Source organism: Panthera onca, chromosome E2, assembly GCF_046562875.1.
Source record: "Panthera onca isolate mPanOnc1 chromosome E2, mPanOnc1 haplotype 2, whole genome shotgun sequence".
In the NCBI taxonomy this organism is placed as follows: Eukaryota; Metazoa; Chordata; class Mammalia; order Carnivora; family Felidae; genus Panthera; species Panthera onca.
The window spans coordinates 4112793-4136120 of NC_138353.1; the positions used below are offsets into that span (position 1 = coordinate 4112793).

At 49.5% G+C, this 23328-nt stretch overlaps 1 protein-coding gene across 7 annotated transcripts in view; it reads left to right on the forward strand.

Annotated features, from left to right (window-relative positions):
* Positions 1 to 23328, forward strand: part of NLRP12 (NLR family pyrin domain containing 12) — a 41744-nt gene that overhangs the window by 12197 nt on the left and 6219 nt on the right. Inside the window, exons 4-10 of one of the 7 annotated variants that reach the window (XM_060652286.3) lie at positions 3089 to 4790; positions 10030 to 10200; positions 11109 to 11279; positions 13502 to 13672; positions 16117 to 16287; positions 21048 to 21215; positions 22756 to 22960. In XM_060652286.3, the coding sequence (XP_060508269.2) occupies positions 3089 to 4790; positions 10030 to 10200; positions 11109 to 11279; positions 13502 to 13672; positions 16117 to 16287; positions 21048 to 21215; positions 22756 to 22804 (2603 nt within the window). In that variant the 3' untranslated portion in view covers positions 22805 to 22960. Of the gene's footprint in view, positions 1 to 3088; positions 4791 to 10029; positions 10201 to 11108; positions 11280 to 13501; positions 13673 to 13815; positions 16095 to 16116; positions 16288 to 21047; positions 21219 to 22755; positions 23067 to 23328 lie in introns of those variants that run through there. The other 6 variants (XM_060652285.3, XM_060652282.3, XM_060652281.3 and 3 more) reach the window with 6 other exon arrangements.

Here is a 23328-nt window from a genome sequence, read left to right on the forward strand (position 1 = left end):
AGCAGGGGAGGGGCAGAGAGAAAAGGAAGGAGTGAGAATCTCAAGCAGGCTCCACACTGTCAGCACAGAGCCCAATGCAGGGCTCGAACTCATGAACTGTGAGATCGTGACCTGAGCCAAGATCAAGAGTCAGTTGCTCAACTGACTGAGCCACCCATCCACCCATCCATCCACCCATAAAATCTTTTCAACAAGCTTCCCCCTTCCCGGTGGTCATCCCTTCGTACCTCATTGGTCGGAACTGGGGCACATTCCCAGACCAGCCACTGCCAACAGGGAATGAGATTGTTCATGACTGGTTTAGCCAAACTGTGATTCATCCTCTGGGGCTTGTGAAGGGACAGCATATGGCTGGTATCAGGCATCAGCTCCCGGGGCATCTGGCTGGCTCAGTAGTGGAGCATGTGACTCTTGATCTCTGGGTTGTGAGTTAGAGCCCCACTTTCAGTGTAGAGATTACTTTAAAATAAAATATAAAAAGGGGCTCCTGGGTGGCTCAGTCGGTTAAGCGGCTGACTTCAGCTCAGGTCATGATCTTACAGTTTGTGAGTTCGAGCCCCGCGTCGGGCTCTGTGCTGACAGCTCAGAGCCTGGAGCCTGCTTCAGATTCTGTGTCTCTGTCTCTCTCTGTTCCTCCCCCACTCACACTATGTCTCTCTCTCTCAAAAATAAATAGAGATTAAAACATTTTTTTTTAAATCTAAAAAAGAAAAAAAGGAACAGCATCCATCACCTTAATAAAATTGGGACTGTTGGTGAAGAAGAAATGAGTATGGGCTGCTGGACAGAGAGTATCATTGTCAACAAGAACACAAATGATTCTGGACACCTTTCAAGGGTATCTTTATGCACTGGGCATAGCACATGGCCAATATGTGGTAACTCCATTTTCATTCTCATCATTATTTTAAACTTTTCTATTTTCCTAATATTCCCCATGTCTGAAAATAAGAGCCCTTTCTCTACAGGAAAAGATTAAGACTTCTACAAAATCCAAGCATTACTGTCACAATTATCTTTGTTCAATTAAAAAAAAAAAAATGTAGGGGTGCCTGGGTGGCTTAGTCGGTTAGGGGTCCGACTTCAGCTCAGGTCATGATCTCACGGTTCGTGGGTTCGAGCCCCACATCGTGCTCTATGCTGATGGCTCAGAGCCTGGAGCCTGCTTCAGATTCTGTGTCTCCCTCTCTCTCTGTCTCTCCCCACTAGTGCTCTCTCTCTCTCTCTCAAAAATAAAATATTAAAAAAAAATACAATAAATTAAAAAAAAACCTTTCTACACGAAATAGAATCACCATTGATGAAAGAGAAGTGCAACTGGTATATTTATAAACTCAGAAGTATTGATATTTATCAATACACATTAAGGGAGGAATAAGATAACTTTATCAGAGGATGAATGGATCAACAAAATATGGTATATATACATACAATGGAATATTATTCAGACTTAAAATGGAATGAAATTTTGATACTTGCTACAGCATAGATGTACTTCAAAAACATTATGCTAAGTCAGGGGCGCCTGGGTGGCTCAGCTGGTTAAGCTTCCATCCATCCACCCATAAAATCTTTTCAATAAGCTTCCCCCTTCCTGGTGGTCTCTTGGTCTCAGCTTGAGACTCTCCCCCTTGAGACTCTTGGTCTCAGCTCAGGTCTTGATCTCAGGGTTCAAGACCTGCATTGGATTGTAAGAAAAAAGAAAACATTTTGTTAAGTCAAATGAGCCAACACAATAGGACAAATATCGTGTGATTCCACTTATATGAGGTACTTAAGTAAGTCACACTGGAGACAGAGAGTGGACCGGGGGCTGGGGGTGGGGGAGGAATGGGGAGTTAGTGTTTAATAGGCACAGAGTTTCTGTTGAGGACGAACGAAAATTTCTGGAAATGGACCGTGCTGATGATTGCACAACGTTGTGAATGCGCTTAATATCATTGAGTCAGTCTTACCCTTAAAAACGGTTAAAATGCTACATTTTATGTTATGTGTATTTTCCTAGAATTCAAAATAAAAGAGTACATGCATTCCTTTTGAGAGAGTCCCAGGATCAAATTTAGATTTCTTTTTTAACCTTCCTTTAGGCAGGAACCATTCCTTTAGGTCCAATATTATGGACCTCTGGGGACATTCAAATGCAAAAGGATGCTTGCTTTTTTTTTTTTTTTTTTTTTTTGAGAGGGAGAGATAGCAGGGGAGGGGCAGAGAGAGAGAATCCCAAACAGGTTCTGCACTGTCAGTGCAGAGCCCAATGTGGGGCTCAAACTCACAAACTGTGAGTGAGACACGACCTGAGCCGAAATCAAGAGTCAGATGCTTAACTGACTTAGCCACCCAGCCACCCTGGCCTCCACCCACAGGATGGTCGTAGCTGGTGCCCCACCCCTCAGTTGCTAGGGCCCAAAATATCTCCAGACCTTGCTAGAAACCCCCTAGGGGAGGACGCAGTCATCCTGGTGAGCACCACTGTTCTAGATTGTGCATTCACATCTATACCAAGTAGATTTCCCCAAAGAGACATTTAGCAAGGGGCTTATAGAGCGGACAAGTTCTCCAGTGCCCACGCACAGCGGCCGTTTTTCAAAGGCAGAAACCTTGGGAGCGCTGCCTTCTCAAACTTCAGCGTGCAGGCAACTCAGACAGCAGTCCTGGTACGGATGCAGTTGGTGGTTCTGCAGCTGGGGAGTGGGGCTCACTTTCCCATTTGCGACCAGCTCCTTGTGGGCCCATGTGGGATTTCAGTGTCTTCCCCGGGAGGACCCGAGTGAACCCGTGGCTGAGGCTGACAGCCTCCTCTAGGGGCCCTTGCTGTGTTCCATCAGCAGGTGCTGGAGGTGCTCTAGGGTGTGGACACCCCGTTTGAGTCGCCAGGATAGACTCCTGTGCCCGAGGACAGTTTCCCTGTTAGTGCCTTTGCTTCCCATGAGAACAGTACCAAGCCCCCCAGGCTCCACCCAGAAAAGCATCCCAAGGATATCGCAGAACAAACAGGCACCAAGAGACCGTGGTTTGCTCTCACCCGCCGATCCACGAACAGTGGCTGATGAGTCTCCCATGGACCCCCCTCCTCACTCCCCTCCCTTAGATCCCCGGGAAACCTACAAGGACTACGTCCGCAGGAAGTTTCGGCTGATGCAAGACCGAAATGCGCGCCTCGGGGAATGCGTCAACCTCAGCCGCAGGTACACCCGCCTCCTCCTGGTGAAGGAGCACTCAACTCCCATGTGGGCCCAGCAGAAGCTTTTGGACACAGGCTGGGGACAGGCAAGAGCCGTGGGGCACCAGGCCAGCCTCATCCAGATGGAGACCCTCTTTGAGCCGGACGAGGAGCGCCCCGAGCCCCCGCGCACTGTGGTCCTGCAGGGAGCGGCCGGGATGGGCAAGTCCATGCTGGCCCACAAGGTGATGCTCGACTGGGCCGACGGGAAGCTCTTCCAAGGCAGGTTTGATTATCTCTTCTACATCAACTGCAGGGAGATGAACCAGAGCACCTCGGAGCAGAGCGCCCGGGACCTCATCTCCAGCTGCTGGCCGGAGCCCAGCGTGCCCCTCCAGGAGCTTGTCCGAGTCCCCGAGCGCCTCCTGTTCATCATTGATGGCTTCGACGAGCTAAAACCCTCTTTCCACCACCCTCAGGGCCCCTGGTGCCTCTGCTGGGAGGAGAAACGGCCCACGGAGCTTCTCCTCGGCAGCCTGCTTGGGAAGAAGCTGCTGCCTGAGCTGTCCATGATCATCACCACCAGGCCCACGGCTCTGGACAAGCTCCAGCGCTTGCTGGAGCATCCCAGGCACGTGGAGATCCTGGGCTTCTCGGAGGCCGAGAGGCGGGAGTACTGCTACAAGTATTTCCACAATGCAGAGCAGGCCGCTCAAGTCTTCAGCTTCATGAGGGACAACGAGCCCCTGTTCACTCTGTGCTTTGTCCCCATGGTGTGCTGGGTCGTGTGCACCTGCCTCAAGCAGCAGCTGGAGGACGGGGGGCTCCTACGACAGACGTCCAGGACCACCACGGCCGTGTACCTGCTCTACCTCCTGAGTCTGATGCAGCCCAAGCCGGGGAGCCCCACGCTGCACCCCCCGGCCAACCAGAGGGCGCTGTGCTCTCTGGCGGCGGACGGCGTCTGGAACCAGAAGATCCTCTTCGAGGAGCAGGACCTCCGGAAGCATGGCCTCGATGGGGCAGATGTCTCCTCCTTCCTCAACATGAACATCTTCCAGAAGGACATCAACTGTGAAAAGTTCTACAGCTTCATCCACCTCAGCTTCCAGGAATTCTTTGCCGCCATGTACTACATCCTGGGCGCCGGGGAGACCGGGTCCAGCCCAGAGCAGAGCGTGACGAGGCTGTTGGCGGAGTACGGGTTTTCGGGAAGGAGCTTCTTGGGGCTCACCGTGCGCTTCCTGTTTGGCCTCCTGAACGAGGAGACGAGGAGCTACCTGGAGAAGAGTCTCTGCTGGGAGGTCTCGCCTCACGTCAAGCTGGAGCTGCTGGCCTGGATCCAAAGCAAAGCTCGGAGCGAGGGCTCCACCCTCCAGCAGGGCTCCCTGGAGCTCTTCAGCTGCCTGTACGAGATCCAGGAGGAGGAGTTTATCCAGCAAGCCCTGAGCCACTTTCGAGTGCTCGTCGTCGGCAACATCACCACCAAGATGGAGCACGTGATTGCCTCCCTGTGCGTGAAAAACTGCAGGAACGTCCTGACCGTGCGCCTGCAGGGGGCTGCCTACAGCCCGGAAGAGCACGATGGCGGGAAATGGACTTCCGGGCCCCAGGCGCTACCCGCACCGTCGTAAGTACCCGGTGGGGCTCGCTCTCCGAGTTCATGATCTCGGCTGGGGATGATTTTTGCCCCCACCCCAGGAGACACTTGGCAATATCCGGAGAAGGGTTGGGTGGTCACCACTAGAGGAGGTGGGGGGAGGGGAGGTTGCTATGGTATCTGGAAGGAAGAGGCCAGGGATGCTACAAAGATATCCCACCGGGGGCTCCTGGGTGGCTCAGTTGGTTAAACGTCTGACTTTGGCTCAGGTCATGATCTCGCGGTTTGTGGGTTGGAGCCCCATGTAGGGCTCTGTGCTGACAGCTCGGAGCCTGGAGCCAGCTTCACATTCTGTGTCTCCCTCTCTCTCTGCCCCTCCCCCGTTCATGCTCTCTGTCTCTGTCTCTCAAAAATAAATAAACATTAAAAAAAAAAAAAAAAAAAAAAAAAAAAGACATCCCACCGTGCCCAGGACGGGCCCCCACAACACAGGATGGTCTGGTCCTCACGTTGTCAACAGTGTCCAGGTTAGTGTCCTGCTCCTAAACAGGACTCTGTTAGGACTAAATTGGGGCCCCTGTCAAGGACAGTGTTTCCAGCCAACAAATGTTATCACGGGCACTTTCCTACAGAGTCCAGACAGCGGTGAACACGCCAGTGGTGCCCCCTGCCAGGACTAACATCCTCATGGGAAGGGAGAGAGCCAAGGGCAGTAAATAAGTCAACAGGCAAACGAGCAAACAAGACTTGATCATTAGGGTAGTTTCAGATAGAGAGAACTGCTATGTGGAAAATAAAACAGGGCGGGGTGATAGGCGGCGACAGGGAGGGCTGGGCGATGTGAAGGGGGTGGATGAAGGAAGGAAGATCTCAGGAAGTGACTCTTTGAGCTTTTTGGCTAAGATTTTTTTTTTTTAATTAAGAAATTTTTTAATTTTTTTTTTTACTTAAAAATTTTTTTAATGTGACTTGTCAGCACAGAGCCTGATGCAGGGCTTGAACCCACGGACCGTGAGATTGTGACCTGAGCCGAAGTCAGATGCTTAACGAAGTGAGTCAGATGCTTAACGAAGTGAGCTTAACGAAGTGAGCCCCACTAAGACTTTGTTTTGGTTTGGGTTCCCCAAGGAGTAACCCTTAGACAAAAGGATTTGAATGTAAGTAGAATAAGAGAGGAAAGTCATCCTTTTTCCTTCCTTCCACCCTCTTAGGTGCAGAACAGAGGCCTGTAAATTAAACTCACAAAAGACAGATTCACAGAGAAAAACAAAGAGAAGTTCATTAGGTGTCTACTAATTCCGGGGCACCTGGCTAGCTCAGTTGGTAGAACATGTGACTTCTGATCTTGGGGTCATGAGTTCAAGCCCCAGGTTGGGCACACACACACAAAAAAGGTTTATTAGTTCATCTGCACTTATATGGGGGAGTACCCAGAGATTAGTAACTCAAAGGGCTGGCTAGAACCTGGGCTTTTATAGCATCCTAACACAAGAACAATACATTTTTAGAGATATGGCAAGACAAAGGAAAAGGACAATGAGCTTCTCTGGAGGTTAACTGTGGGAAGGCAAAAATACGGGGGAAACAGATGGGGTAAGGTGTATTTGTACAGGTCCATCTTAGAGCTCTAGGAGGGGAAAATTCTCCTTCTCCCTCTTTGGGTCTCTGGCTGGGCCTGAGAATTAAACTGACATATGACAGATTCACAGGAGGAAAGCAGACACGTTTTAATGAATTTTTACATGTGCTTGAAAGCCTGCATCAGTGCCGGAAGCTCTCATACATTCAGATAAAAAAAACAATCAACTTGCAAAGAATTGACAAGCCATCTGAGGACATGTCAAGCTGAATTTTGAATCAGCTTTATAAATGTCATTACATAGAGAGAGCTACCTTAAAAGATCTCTGGGGGAGCCTGGGTGGCTCAGTCGGTTAAGCATCTAACTTTGGCTCAGGTCTTGATCTTGCGGTTCGTGAGTTCAAGCCCCACTTCAGGCTCTGTGCTGACAGCACTCCGGATCCTCTGTCTCCTTATCTCTCTGCCCCTCCCCTACTCACGCTCTCTGTGTGTCTCAAAATAAGTCAATAAAAACTTCAACAAAAAAAAAATCTGTGAAATTAGGGGCGCCCAGCTGGCTCAGTCAGTGGAGTATGTGACTGTTGATCTTGGGGTTGTGAGTTCGAGCCCCACATTGGGCGTAGAGTTTACTTAAAAAAAAAAAAAAAGAATTGATAAGACAAAGCACTCTGGGCTGGGGGCAGTCAATAGTGAAGAAGTAATAAGGTTTGTTTATTTAGGCTTCTTGGTCCTGAATTCACTCTCTGGTGATCAGGATCCCTCCCTTCATTCTGGTGGAGGGAGGAGATTCTTCACACGGGAGACTGATCTGCTCTCAGAGAAGAGCCAGATGGTGGTGGGGTAGGGCATCAGGGACCCTTCTCAGACTCCTTCAGCTCGAGGTTTTTCCATCTTCGTGGCCATAAAACTTCCCCAGGAGAGGGGCCCTATGGGAGTCGTCACTTTCACAAGTGGTCGGAATGGGAAGATTTCTTTCTGCATCTCGTTTGCCTCAAACTCAAAATAATCCTTATGCCAAAGTGGCATATTTGGGGGTGGCATATTCTGGTCCCCTAGAGGACTTTCTTTGGGAAGTGGTCCCAGTAAGTCGAGAAGACAAGGAAGGGAGGCAGCCAACAAAGGGAACCCCATCCAGCTCGTCACCAATGGGATTCAGACGTACCTCCCACCCCTCCTCGAGGCAGGGGGGCAGGGGTCTTGAGCTGTGCATGAATCACGTGTAAGTGGGTGGGGGCCGGCTCACAGGGTCTCCCAGTCGGCTTGACAGACATCTGCTTCTGACTTAAGCCGTGTGACAATCCAGGAAGGAGAGGTGTCTAGGACCAGGGGATACAGATAATAGGGTCGATGTGCTGACGTCTCCCTCCGACTGGAGGCTTACTTCCAGTGACCGTGCTGCCTGGCTCTTCACAAATCTTCATCCCATGTGGAATCACAGTTCTGCGAACCAGCTTCCGCACTGACCTAGATGCCATAAATGCACACTAAATGCTTTTCTGTGGGGCCATGTGCCCAGGACTTTACGTTATTGTGCTCAGGGACGCAAGAAGGTCATGGTGGCCAATAGCCCGGGGTCTGGAGTCACGCGCACGTGGCTTAGAATCCCAGCTCCACTGCTCCCTAGCTGTGCGGCTTTGCGCAAGTCACTTCTGCTTGTCAAGCCTCGGTCTTTCTATGCGGGAAATGGGATTTCAATGCCTGCCTTTTTGGGTTCGTGTAAAGGCTCAACAGTGGGTGGGTTGCGTACAGGGTCAGAAATCAACAGGTGCTGATGTCACTTTTACACCGTGATGTTTTCGTAACAGTGTGGACACTCTGTGTGCAATGATTTGTTAAACCCACCGGTACATATAACTCTGTCATAGTTAAGGCCTCTAGGGTTTTGGGGGGTCACACAATTTTACATATTTATTTATATTATATATTTACATTATATATGTATTTATATATATTTACATAAAATATATAAATATATATATAATTGCATATATGAGTATAACCTTATATGTAATAATTATAAATATGTTATAAACATACTTTAAAAAAAATTTTTTTTTAACATTTATTTATTTTTGAGAGACAGAGAGAGACAGAGCATGAACGAGGGAGGGTCAGAGAGAGGGAGACCCAGAATCCGAAGCTGGCTCCAGGCTCTGAGCCATCAGCACAGAGCCCGATGCAGGGCTCGAAGTCACGAGCTGTGAGATCGTGACCTGAGCCGAAGTCGGACGCTTAACCGACTGGGCCACCCAGGCGCCCCTAAACATAGGTTTTAAGACAGACTATACAACCAGAAGTAAATCAGGAGACCTTATTGGCTGCATGTTTTACCTTGTACCATGTGAGTCAGGCCATTCTTTTTTTTTTTTTTTTTAATGTTTTTGTTTATTTTTGAGAGAGAGAGAGTGTGAGTGGGGAAGGGACAGAGGATCCAAAGCAGGCTCTGGGCTGACAGCAGAGAGCCCAATGCCGGGGCTTGAACTCACGAACCATGAGATCATGACCTGAGCCAAAGTTGGCCACTCAACCGACTGAACCACCCAGGGGCCCCTATAGTGGAATATTAAAAAAAATTTTTTTTAATGTTTATTTATTTTTGAGAGAGAGAAGGACAAAGCATGACGGGGGAGGGGCAGAGAGAGAGGGAGACCCAGAACCTGAAACAGGCTCCAGGCTCTGAGCTGTCAGCACAGACCCCAGCGTGGGGCTCGAACTCGCAGACTGTGAGATCATGACCTGAGCTGAAGACACGTAGCCTGCTGAGCCACCCAGGTGCCCCTAGAGCGGAATATTTTAAATGCAAATGTAGGGGGCGCCTGGCTGACTCAGTCGAAGGGGGCGAGACTAATGATCTCAGGGTTGGAAGTTCAAAAGCCACGTTGGGCGCAGAGCGTACCTTTAAAAAGTAAAACATAAAGAGGGGTGCCTGGGTGGGTCAGTCAGTTAAGCGTCTGACTTTGGCTCAGGTCATGATCTCACGGTTCATGAGTTTGAGCCCCATGTGGGGCTCTGTGCTGGCAACTCAGAGCCTGGAGCCTGCTTTGGATTCTGTGTCTCCGTCTCTCTCTGCCCCTTTCTCGCTTGCTCTCTTTCTCTCTCTCTCAAAAATAAACACTAAAGGGGCACCTGGGTGGCTCAGTCAGTTAAGCGTCCAACTTCGGCTCAGGTCACATCTCACGGCTCATTGAGTTCAAGCCCCGAGTCGGGCTCTGTGCTGACAGTTCAGAGCCTGGAGCCTGCTTCAGATTCTGTCTCCCTCTCTCTCTTTCTGTCCTTCCTCCACTTGCCCTCTGTCTCTTTCTCTCAAATATAAATAAACATTTAAAAATAAATAAATAAACACTAAATTTTTTTTTTTTAACGTTTATTTTTGAGACAGAGAGAGACAGAGCATGAACGGGGGAGGGTCAGAGAGAGAGGGAGACACAGAATCTGAAACAGGCACCAGGCTCTGAGCTATCAGCACAGAGCCCGACGCGGGGCTCGAACTCACGGACCGTGAGATCATGACCTGAGCCGAAGTCGGCCGCTTAACCGAGTGAGCCACCCAGGTGCCCCTAAAAAAAATTTTTTTTAATGTAAAACAGAAAGATGACACTTTGTAAATTGTGAAAGGGACACACGAGTGTGGCATAATCGTTGCACGGAGTCTGGCCCAGCTCCACTCTGTCCTGTCTTTCCTTCACGCAGACCCGAGACGAACGTGTTGCCAGATGCCTACAGCAAGCAGCTCGCTGCGGCTCTGAGCACGAATCCACATCTGCAGGAGCTGCTCTTGGACCGCAACGCCCTGGGCAGCCGGGGCGTGAGGCTGCTGTGTGAAGGGCTCAGACACCCCAGCTGCAAACTTCAGAACCTGAGGTGAGTCCAAGCGGGTCTGCGGGCTCCTGATGGACCCCCACACACACCCCGTCTTCACGGGGCTCACTCAGAAAGAGTACATGGTGGTGTTTGCTTCCGCTGCCCTAGCAAAGCCCCACAGCCTAGGGGACTTAGACAACACGGATCTGGAGGACAGAAGTCCCAGGCCCAGGTGTGGGCACGGTCGGTCTCCTCCGAGGCCTCGCTCCTTGGCTTGCATGTGGCTGTCTTCTCCCCGTGTCCTCACATGTGCGAGTCTGTGTCCAGTTTCCTTTTTTTTCCCCCCTTAAGTTTATTTATTTATTTTGAAAGAGGAGAGATCATGAATGGGGGGAGAGGGAGAGAGAGAGAGAGAGAGAGAGAGAGAGAGAGAGAGAGAGAGAATCCCAAGCAGGCTCCATGCCGTCAGCACAGAGCCTAATGTGGGGCTTGAACTCATGAACTGTGAGATCATGACCTGAGCCAAAATCAAGAGTTGGTTGCTTCACTGACTGAGCCACGCAGGTGCCCCCAGATTCCTCTTTTTATAGGGACACCAGTCACAGTGGGCTAGGATGCACTCTAGTGACCTCATTTTTTTTAAGTTTATTTATTGGGGCTCCTGGGTGGCTCAGTCAGTGAAGCATCCAACTTCAGCTCAGGTTATGATCTCGCTATTTGTGGGTTCGAGCCCCGCGTCGGGCTCTGTGCTGACTGCTCAGAGCCTGGAGCCTGCTTCGGATTCTGTGTCTCCCTCTCTCTCTGCCCCTCCCCCGTTCATGCTCTGTCTCTCTCTCTCTCTCTCAAAAAATAAAAGAAGGGGGAAATAGGTCTAGACCAAAAGAAGGAGGGAGAGAAAGGACGAGGGGCAGAACCCACCCTCTGGCCACAGGAAGTGACCTGGTTCTTGTCCCCTCCCTCGTGCCCAGGCTCAAGAGATGCTGTGTGGCTCCCTCTGCCTGCCGGGACCTCGCGGCCACCCTGATGGCCAATCAGAATCTAAGAAGGATGGACCTGAGCGGCAATGGGCTCGGGCTGCCGGGTGTGAAGCTGCTGTGTCGGGGGCTCCGGCATCCCAGATGCAGGCTGCAGGCGATTCAGTGAGTCTGCACCCCGGACCGGTCCTTGGTCTGTGCCGTAGGGCTGCCCGGAGACCGTAGACTCCTGCCCCGGACCCTTCGAGCTTCAGGGAACCCCGCCCTGGCCTCCTTGGACCCCAGCCACCTCACGTCCACTGTGGGGAGTGCCCAGGCCACTCACCCTCGCAGACCCCACACCTTACTGGTCAGCGACACCCCGAGGGGTCTGCACGCCGAGCTCCTGTGAGCTCGTGACGTTTAGCCGCGCCGTCCCTTCTCACCGCGAGGCCACGGTTGTGGACAAGCCACCTAGCGTCCCCTGGGGGTCTGCCCCACTCCCACAGAGGACACTGCTTCTGATGTTTCTGGTCACCAATGTGTGGGATTTCCCACAGCAAGCAACCCTGCAACACCAGTGGGGTGTCCTATAAATCACTCTGCCTCCGTCTGCCTGGAGGTGCTGTCAGGCCCCACAGGTGAGGACTCCCCCCCCCCCCACCGCCCGAGACTGCCCCCCCAGCCCCCCGCCCACCACATCCCCACCCCAGCCTCAGATGCCAGTTACAAATCCAAGTTGTCACCTGGCTTCTATCCAACCCCCTGCCCCAGGTTTGATTAATTTCCCAGAGTGGCTCATAGAACTCCCGAGAAACACTTAGGTTTCTCAGTTTATTAGGTTGATGATAACTAATGATCCTGTATGATACAGGATACAGTTGAAAGCCAGGGGGAGAGGTGCATGGGAGGAGGTCTGGGAGGGTCCCGAGAGCAGGAGTTTCTGTCCTCACGGGGCTGGGTGCACCGCCCTCCCGGGGAGGATGGGGTGGACGTGTTCACCAGCCTGGCATCTCCCAACCATGTGCTATCGTTTGTTTTTGCTTGTTTGTTTTTTGCGAGACAGACAGAGAGAGAGAGAGCACGAGTGAGTGAGGGGCAGGGAGAGCGAGAGAGAGGGAGAAGTGGGGCTCATCCGAAGCGGGACTCGAACCCACGAACTGTGAGATCATGACCTGAGCTGAAGTCTGTTTGCTTCACCAACTAAGCCACCCAGGTGCCCCGCTCTTGGGGTTTTAGGGAGCCTTCCTCCTGTGGTGAATGGATCATTACTCCATTTCCAGCCCCTCCCTTCTGGAGGAAGGGGGGGCAGGGCTGAACGTGCTAAGCTTCTCATCAGGCCTTGGCCTCTCTGGTGCCCAGGCCCATCTGGGAGCCCACCCATCCCAAGACACAATCCTGGTGTTCTTACCACTTAGGAATTACAGGGATTCAGGAGCTCTGTGCTGGGAACAGGGGCAGAGATCAGTATATATATTTTCTATGATCTCTTACCACGTCCCGTCTTATTCCTCCGAGGGAACTCCTACTTAGCCTTTGAGAACCATCCCAACCCCCCAGAGAGTCTTCCCTAACTGTGACAGGTTGCCAAACCTGAGTTAGGTTTTATTTTATTTTATTTTATTGTATTGTATTGTATTGCATTGTATTGTATTGTATTGTATTGCATTGTATTGTAGTGTGTTGTATTTTATTTTATTGTATTTTATTTTATTGTATTGTATTGTATTTTTAATGTTTATTTATTTATGTTGAGAGAGAGAGAGGAGAAAGAGAGAGGCAGAGAGAATCCCAAGCAGGCTCCACACTATCAGCACAGAGCCTGACTTGAGGCTCGAACTCACGAACCCTTGAGATCATGACCTGAGCTGAAACCAAGAGTCGGACGCTTAACCCACTGAGCCACCCGGGAGCCCCACCATGATGGTTTTAATAGACAGTAGCTCACCGTCCCAGCACCTGTTGTGTGTCAGGCGTGGTTCTACGTCCTGTCCCCTTAGCAAATTTTGTGCTCCTCGCAAGAAACTTAGGAAGCAGGTGCGACCATCATCCTTATATTACAGGCAGTGAACCTAAGGCAGCACGTGAAACAGGAAACAGACTTGCAGACGCTTTGCTTGAGGGTGCAGAGCTAGTGAGTGGCAGAGATAGACGCACCCAGACCTTGAGCTCTGGAGATCCTGCCGTGAGCTGTGGCTCACTCCTGCCTCAATGGCACTGCCTTCCCTGGAGTACAATTGCTTAGCCCTTTGCCTCGTTAGACAGGATGCTCCTGCTGGAGACGATGGCCTCTTGTTCATCTCTGAGCCGTAGTGACACGTGTAGGTTCCTGTTGGGTGACTGGACGGGCCAGGGGAGGAGCCAGGAAAGCAACATGGCAGCCTCTTCAACGTCTCTTCCCTCCCGAGGTTGAGGAAGTGTGAGCTGGAGGCCGGCGCTTGCCAGGAGATCGCCTCTGTGCTCAGCACCAATCAGCATCTAGTGGAGTTGGACCTGGCGGGGAATTCGCTGCAGGATTTGGGTCTGAGGCTGTTGTGCCAAGGCTTGGGGCATCCAGTGTGTGGACTGCGGATCCTGTGGTGAGTTCTTCACGGGGCCAAAAAAAGAAAAGGTTAGATGGTAAATTTGATGTCACTTATACATACATATATATATATATATATATATATTTTTTTTTTTTTTTTTTTTTTTTTTTTTTTTTTTTTTTTGACAGAGAGCACAGAGAGACAGAGAGCATGAATGAGCGGGGAAGGGGCAGAGAAAGAGGGAGACACAGAATCCGAAGCAGGCTCCAGGCTCCAAGCTGTCAGCACAGAGCCCGATGCGGGGCTCGAACTCATGAACCGTGGGATCATGACCTGAGCCGAAGTCGGACGCTTAACCGACTGAGCCACCCAGGCGCCCCCGTGTCACATATATTTTACCACAATAAATCATAAATAAATAAGCATCAAGGCAATACTAACATCAGTGTTAACTGCCACAGAGCTCCCTACAATAAAGGCATCCACCAAAATTCCTGTGATTGTCCGGACAGACACCTCATCTCAGTGTGGCTGGAGACGAGAGTGGGTTTGTTGGTTTCTGTCACCGAGAAGTCCGGAGGGAAAGACTGGTTTCAGGCACAGCTGGGTCCGGGGTCTCACGTGGTAAATTCAGGACTCTGTCTCTGTCTTCTTTTTCTATATATAGGAAGACGCTGTGCTATATGTCAATGGAGGACACCTTTGAGGAGTGGGTTTTGGGGCAATAGTGTTTTCCTGCTCTGTACTTCTGTCAGTTGAGGTGCATCCCAAACACATTGCTGCTAATTTATGGCGAAGCATCAAAGACAGGTTGAGGAATCACACACGATGAGCACAGAAATGCTGTTCTGTATTTGCTGGATTACTTTAGCCAAGAAAATGCATCACACTAAAAAAAGAAAATAAAATACACGTATCATAAAATTTACCATCTTATCATTTTTTAGGTAATTTCAGGGCGCCCGGATGGCTCAGTCGCTTGAACGTCCGTCCGACTCTTGATTTCAGCTCAGGTCACGATCTCACGGTCCGTGGGTTCGAGCCCCACGTCGGGCTCTGCGCTGACACCGCAGAGCCTGCTTGATTCTCTCTCCCCCTCTCACCGCCCCTCCCCCTCTCAAAATAAATAAATAAAAAGTAATCTCTACACTCAACGTGAGGCTCAAACTCACGACCCAGAGATCAAGAGCCGTGTGCTCTACCGGCTGAGCCAGCCAGGCATGCCTTCTATTTTGCCATTCTGAAGCATACAGCTTCACGGTCTTAAGCTATTAAGACTATTCACTATTCACTTTTCACTATTCACTATTCACTTAAAGACTATTAAGCTATTCACACTGTTGTGCAAAGCATCACCACCATCCACCGCCTGAACTTTTTCATCTTGCAAAACTGACACTGTCCGTTAAACACCGCCTCCCCATCCGCCTGCCCCGGCCCCTGATAACCTCCATTCTACTCTCTGTCTTTATGGTATTTGACCACTGTAGGTACCTGATGTAACTAGAATCACGAAATATTTGTGTCCTCTGTGTGTGTGTGTGTGTGTGTGACTGGCTTCTTTTACTTAGTATCTTTTCAACTTTCGTTCACATCGCTGCGTTACAAGTTCCTTCCTTCTTAAGGCGGAATAACATCACATTACGTGGATATACCACAGTTGAATCCATTCAGTTCATCCCTTGGTGGACACTTGGAGTGCTTCTGCCTTTTGGCTATTTTGAAAAATGCTGTACACATTGAGCCACAAATATTATTTGGAGCGCTTACTTTCAATTCTTTGGGCTATGTAACCAGAAGCGGAATGGATGGAGCATAGGGTTGTGTTTAATTTTTTGTGCAGCTGCCATATTGCTTTCCACACTCACTTCACCATTATTCCTTCCTACCAACAGTGCATAAAGTTAATTCCTTCACACCCTTGCCAACATTCGTGGTGTTCAGGGGCCTTTTGAAATTCGTAAAAAACGTTATTATTATTTTTTTACGATAGCTATCCTAATGGATGTGATGTGGTACGTCCTGGTGGTTTTGATTTGCGTTTTCCTAATGATTAGCGATGCTGAGCATCTTTTCGTGTGATGTTGGACCGTTTGTTTATTTTCTGCAAAGAAATGTCTACTCACACTTTTGCCCGTTTTTAAACAATGAGTTGTTCCTTTGAAAATGCATTACTTTTGGGGCGCCTGGGTGGCTCAGTTGGCTAAGCGTCCGACTTCGGCTCAGGTCATGATCTCACGGTTCGTGGGTTCGAGCCCCACATCTGGCTCTGTGCAGACACGCTCGGTGTTGGGAGCCTGCTTTGGATTCTGTGTCTTTCTCTCTCTCTGCCCTCCCCTGCTCGCGCTCTGTCTCTCTCGAAAATAAAATGAAATAAAACATTAAAAAAATATGTTAAAAAAAGAAAATGCATTACTTTTAAGATTGGGGGTAGGTGAGATAAAATTAACGTTGTATAGAAAACACTCATAATACATGTTGGATTGGATTTCCTACAGGTTGAAGATTTGCGACCTTACTGCTGCTGCCTGTGAGGACCTTACGTCCATCCTCAGTGTTAACTGCAGCCTGAGGGAGCTGGACCTAAGCCTGAATGACCTGGGGGACCCCGGGGTGCTGCTGCTGTGTGAGGGCCTCAGGCATCCCCAGTGTAGACTCCAGACCCTCCGGTGAGTCCTGTGTTCCTCACCATCATCTGAGTCTGCTCTTCTATCTGGGCTCACTGGGGTCACTCCCTCTTCTCCTAACCTCTAGCTACATCTGCCTCAAAGATTTTTCTGCCACAGGGCCTTTGCGCAAACAGTTCTTTCTTCCTGGGATGCCCTCCTACTTTGCTATTCCTCCTGTTTGCTGGATAACATCTGTTTTATCTGTTAGGACTCCAAACAAATGCTTCATCCCCATGGATTCCTTCCTTAACCCCTAAATAAGGTCTGGGTTCTCAGTTTGGGGATTTAATTTGAGCTTACGCTCCTCAGCACCACGTATTTTTAAACAATTTTTTAAGTTCATTTATTTTGAGACTGACAGAGAGAGGCAGAGAGAGAATCTCAAGCAGGCTGTGTTGTCAGTACAGAGCCCGACGCAGGGCTTGATCTCATGAACCATGAGATCATGACCTGAGCCAAAATCAAGAGTCAGTGTTTAAATTTTAATTCTAGTAAAGTTAATATATTTTTATTTTTTTAAAGCTTTTATTTATTTTTGAGACAGAGACCAGGCACTAGTTGGGGAGGGGCAGAGAGAGAGGGATACACAGAATCCAAAGCAGGTTCCAGGCTCCAAGCTGTCAGCACAGAACCTGACTCAGGGCTCAAACAGGTGAACCATGAGATCATGACCTGAGCCAAAGTCAGATGCCCATCCGACTGATCCATCCAGGCGCCCCTAGTTAATATATTTTTACAAGAAGGGATGGATGAATAAACCGAGGAACAAAAAGAAAATGCAGAAGGCTGTCAATTTCCAAAAAAAAGTCATTTTTCTCTATAGTCCCAAAGGAGACTCTGTCTGTCCTACAAAAGTCTCATCTATTATCTGATGTCATTCACGTTAGAAGTTTTGTTTTGTTTTTTTCTTTCAAGACATTGTGCACAGCCGGGCTTCTATTCCTTTTGTTACATTTGGACAAATGCCCCATTTCTTCATTCTTTTCTCTACTGCATCCAGTCCACACTATCCCCATGGAAGCACACACACCTCTGTGTGTGTTTTAAATATATATATAATTTTTAAATGTTTATTTTTGAGAGAGAATGCACAGGGTGGGGGGGGGGGAGAGAGAAGGGGGACAGAGGATCCTAAGTGGGCTCTGTGCTGACAGGCCCATGTGGGGCTTGAACTCACAAACTTTGAGATCATGACCTGAGCCAAAGTCACATGTTTAACCAACTGAGCCACCCAGGCGCCCCCCACAGGCCCCTGTTTTAATTTTGTCTCCTTCCTTCGCTCCCCAAAGATTGTCTGTAAGCACTCCTGTCTTTATGTAAATGATACAACTCACCAACCTCTCCCCCTCCCCCACTCATCTTTATAACTGAGGATGTGCTTGGTGCAGACATATCTAAGGCGTCCCTTTGAGCTCACCTGCGTTCAGTTATTTGCACGCACCAGATACTATGGAGCCGTGCTCCCGTCCCCAGCTCTGCTGTGATGTTCATTCTTGTGTGTCCTTTCCTGAATGCCCCCCCCGCCAGCCCCCACCCCCAACCCGGAGTCAAGTCACACACTCAGACTGAATTTGACATCTCCACCTGATCTGAATAGCTCTCTAGAAAGATGAGGTTTACACTTCCGACCGCTATTTAGGAAAAGCTACTTTGCTGGTATCTTGATGGTTATTCAACTTTCTATCTTTAACACCCTGGTGGGTGTAAAATGTTCTTAAACGGCATTTCAGTGTTGAGTATCTCTTCGTGTGCTTATCGGCTTTTTTGGTTTCCCCGTTCTGTGAATTTCCTAATTGCATAATTTATTTGTGTCTTTGGTATGTGTTCTATATTTGCCTTGCTCTGCGAATGTTCCCCGCTTTAGATATTAATCTTCCGTTGAGTGTGTATCTTGGAAACGTCTGCTCGGTAGGCCCTCAACCTGTCAAATTGTCTGTGGATGCTTTCCTCAGGCACAAATCTTTATGTTTTGAGGTCAGATCCGTATGCATTTCTATGATTTATATCCTTGTGAGGTGTCCAAGAATTCCTTTGCCATGTGCCTGGCTGGCTCAGAAGAACGTACTTACAGTTCTGGATCTCGGGGTGAGTTCAAGCCCCACGGTGGGTGTAGAGACTACTAAAAAAATAAACTTAAAAGAAAAAAGAAGAAAGAAAAGAAAATTTTTTGCCAGTACAATGTCAAGGGTGTTCTCAGTTTCTTCTTTGTGTTTACCTGTGTGGTTAGGTGGGGTTCAGTTTTTTTCTTTAATTTTTGCAATGCCATTTAATAAAGTAAGGAAATCCTGTCCTTAGCATTTTCTTTTTCTTTTTATGTTTACTTATTTATTTTTGAGAGAGAGAGAGACTGAGCAGGGGAGGGGCAAGGGTGGGTGGGAGACGGAATCCCAAGCAGGCTCTGCACTGTCAGCACAGAGCCTCATGTGGGGCTTGAACCCACAAACCACGAGATCATGACCTGAGCCTAAACCAAGAGTCGGACGCTTAAACGACTCAGCCACCCTGGCGCCCCTTTTGTGTTTTCTTCTTGCAAATTTTCAGCTATTCATACACATTTATTCTGCCATTACATTTTAGAATGCATAAAAAGGTTGGGGCGCCTGGGTGGCTCAGTCGGTTAAGCGGCCGACTTCGGCTCAGGTCACGATCTCGCGGTCCGTGAGTTCGAGCCCCGCGTCGGGCTCTGTGCTGACAACTCAGAGCCTGGAGCCTGTTTCAGATTCTGTGTCTCCCTCTCTCTCTGACCCTCCCCCGTTCATGCTCTGTCTCTCCCTGTCTCAAAAATAAATAAACGTTAAAAAAAAAAAAAACTTAAAAAAAAAAAGGTGTTTTTTTTTTTTTTTTTTTTTAGTTTATTTATTTTTTACTCCTGTCTTTTCCCAATGTGGGGCTCAAACTCCCCACCCCGAGATCAAGAGTCGCACGCTCTTCTGACTGAGCCGGCCAGGTGTCCCTATAAAAAAATGTTCTAGAAGGCATTTCTCCACTTACCCCAATGTGGCTCTTATTGGCTGAGGCTGGGTTCTTTCCCTTGTCCAGACACAGCAGGTCAACCAGATGTTTATATGTTTATAGATCTACATGTCGCCTGAGGGAAACACGGACACCCTCAAAGGAAAGGAGAGTTCAGGTTTTCGCCCTATGGGAGCCATATCTAAGGACAGGCAGGAATGTCTGAAAATCTGGAAAAAAAAAATACTATACAGTGAAATAGCACTTTTTAAAAATGTTGATTTACTTTTGAGAGAGAGAATGCATGCATGCATGAGAGGGGAGGGGCACAGAGAGAGGGAGGGAGAGAGAGAGAGAGAGAGCGCAAGTGAGGGAGGGGCAGAGAGAGGAGACACAGAATCTGAAGCAGGTTCCAGGTTCTGAGCTGTCAGCACAGAGCCCGACGCGGAGCTTGAACTCACAAACCTTGAGATCATGACCTGAGCTGAAGTTGGACCCTTAACTGACTGAGCCATGCAGGTGCCTCTGAAATAGCATTTTTGACTCTCTTAAGTCCCCCCAAATAGTCTTTCGATTGCAACAGTATGCAAGGACAGTGGCTAAGTGAACCCCAGCTCCGTGACCTTGAGCACGTGTCCTAACAACAGATGGTAATAGCATTCTCCTCCCAGTGGCTATCATGAGAAACAGACGAAGTTGTGCTTAAATTACTTGCTGTTGGGGCACCTGGCTGGCTCAGTCAGAAGAGCATGTGACTTTTGATCTCAGGGTCGTGAGTTTGAGCATCACGTTGGGTGTAAGAAAATGTATATTTTAATTTACTTAAACTAAATAAAATTAAAAAAAAGAAAGACCCTTATAAACCACTTACTGCTATGGGCTCATCTGTATAAAAAAATTCCCATGTTGGGGCACCTGGGGGGCTCAGTGGGTTGAGCGTCCGACTTTGACTCAGGTCATGATGTCATGTTTCGTGGGTTCGAGCCCTGCGTGGGGCTCAGAGCCTGCTTCAGATTCTGTGTCTCCCTCTCTCTCTGCCCCTCCCTTGCTTGTGCTCTGTTTGTGTCTCTCTCTCAAAAAACAAAACATTAAAAAAAATTAAAAATCAATTAAAAAAGAAAAAGAAAGAAACTGGGTAAGGATATAGCTCCGCCCCCCCCCCCCCCCCATTCCAGGGTCTTTGCAGATAAAATTAGTTCAGATGAGTGCCAGAGCAGGGAGGGCCCCTAATGAGGTGTCCTCATGAAGAAGGGAAATTTGGACACAGACACCTGTGGAGGAAGACGCAGTGTGAACATGGAGGCAGAGACGGGGTGATGTTGGCGCAGGACAGGTGTACCCCAAAGATGGCTGGTGAACACCAGAAGCCTGGGGAGAGGCTGGACCAGGTCCTCAGCTGCCAGGGGCGGGTGGGGCGGGGCCAGGCTTCCCTCTAGAGCCGTGAGACAGTCAGTGTCTGTCTTGTGAGCCTCCGGTGTGGAAACTTGTTACAGCAGCTGGAGGAACCTGATACACGAGCACTCATCGGATGGATACCCAACCCATACTGAGTATCATCCTTCCTCTGGACCATCTCCCTGTGTTCCTTCCTTCCTCTTTCCCTCTTTCTTTGTTATTTCTCTCTGCCTCCCGTCTTCCCACCCACCTGCCCCTTGCTTCTCCCTTTTTCTGCCTCGGGTGGTGGTTGGTCGGGAGTGGGGGGGATGGTGTCTGATCACCTCTCTGCATGGGCACCTGGACAGAAAGAAACCCTCCCCGGGGACGCCTTTGGGGTTATTCAGCTCGCCTCTGTGCGTCCTGTCTTCCAGGTTGGGCATTTGCAGGCTGGGCTCGGCCGCCTGTGAGGGTCTCGGTGCTGTGCTCCAGGTCAACCCCCACCTACGGGAGCTGGATCTGAGTTTCAATGACCTGGGCGACAGGGGCATGTGGCCGCTGTGCGAGGGGCTGGGACACCCCACCTGCAGACTCCAGAAACTGTGGTGAGCCCTGGGCGTCGGGACTGGTGGCCTGGCGGGGGCGGTCTCCGGCTGGGGACGCATCTCTGCCCAGTGTTTCTATCGGAGGGACATTCCTCCCCCGCTCTGGAAGAGGGCCAGCGGGAGCCCCGAGGTGGAGAGAAAACCCGCAGAGAGCTCAGGCGGTAATTTATTCTCTGCAGGAGGCAAACATAAAATGCCTCACTTTACCTTCCATCATTGCCTGTAAACATTTTCTGTAAACTTTCCTCTTCTCTGCTGACATTTACTTGGGCAGATTCTTGGCTTCTCAGTGACCTTTATATAATAAAAAGTCAATCTGTTCCAGTGTGAATTTCAGTCAAATGTGAGTTATCACTCCTCCTCCTTCTTTGTCCCCAAAACCCGCCTGGCTCCCACCCCGAGGGACTGTTTCTATTGTCATTTCTGAGGCTCTGGCTTATGTGCTGGTCTGGGTAGGTGGGCATCAGGATGGGGGCGGGGGGATGGGGCTCAGGGACAGCACTTTCCCCACCCCCCATCTGGCAGGCACCTCTCCCGGGGATCATATGCGCGTTCTTACAGGGACCCTCCACACCCACCCCGGGGAGGCGCCTGCCCAGGGGGACCTCCTTGCACACCCCGTCTACAGGTTGCACCCTCATCTTCCTCTCCTGACCCCCCTGCACCTGTGACGTGGGTGGTTCTTCGTCAGCAAGCTGGTTTTTTCTCTTCCTCTGCGAGTCCCGAGCTGTTGTCTTGTGCCTCGTTTTGGGAGCTGGCATCTCTTGCCTCACAGCCTCAGCCAAACTAAGATTAAAATATTTCCACTTAACATCCCTGCTGTGATACTACTTCTTTCAAAAGTTGCTGTGAGGAACAAATGAAGTAAACGCAAAGCCCTTAGCAAGGTGCTCGGCACACAGTTGTTCCTCAGTAGGTGCTACCTATTCTTGTTGTTACCGGAAAGGCAGAGAATGCAGGAAAGAAACACAGTGGGAGGCAGATTGGAAATTAGAGAGAATCAGATGGCATATTGTTTGGGCAGGTGGCAGCCCAATTCATACTGGCTCCTAAAAGAGAGAGAGAGATTGACTTATGTAACTGAAAATTGGCTTCAGGTATGGCTTGATCTAGGCATTTGGATTCTTGATCTCCATTATCTTCCCCACTCGTTGCTGTATTGGCTCCTTTATCAAATAAGCTTTGCCTTGATCCTGCTTGTTGACAAAACACAACTTCTTACCAGGTCTAAGTTCTGAAAGAAAAAGCTCGGGAAATCAAGTATGGGTCTGATGCACTGGTTTGGGGTGGGTCCTGTGTCCAACTGAAACCATTCATGGTGACTTGGAGACATGGGAACCAATCGACTTAGGCCTGGATCCTGAGCTCAAGGACAGCATGAACCCAAGATGGACTGAGACTGGGGTTTCACTGACAGACGGGGATCGAATTACCATAAAGGGGAATGGATAGGACTGCAAAATCAGTGGGTTAACCTATGGAGATGAAGTTGTGAATTGAGAAGCATCCTTAAATGCTTCCCTTAAATGTTTTCCAGCACATTGGCCTTAACCTGGACTGGCTGGGCACCACTCTGCTTTCTCTGAAACCGGTCTCCTAAAACCATCACCCTGAATCCCCTTGAAGACACTGCCCCAAAGTAGCTCCTTATATTGCTTCAACCACTGTCTTCCACAGGCTGGATAGCTGTGGCCTCACAGCCAAAGCTTGTGAGCATCTTGCTTCCGCCCTGGGCGTCAGCCAGACCCTGACGGAGCTTTATCTGACCAACAACGCCCTGGGGGATATGGGGGTCAGGCTGCTGTGCAAAGGGCTGAGTCATCCTGGCTGCAAACTTCGAGTGCTCTGGTGAGATGGGTTTCTGGTTCTGAAGGAGGCGGGACCTGGGGCTTGGAGTTGGGAGTGAGGGTCAACAATCGAGATGCCCATCGGAGATGGGCAAGTAGGCCAGAAGATTCGGAAACGTCTCCTTCATGCACTAACGTATGCAAGCAGTGTGGGATGGGGAGGCCTTCCGGCCTCTTCGCTCCTCAATATCCCCATCTATAAAAGGGGGGAAACCTGGCTGCTTCTTCTTAAAGATGGCCACAAATTAAACCAGTCAAGAGGT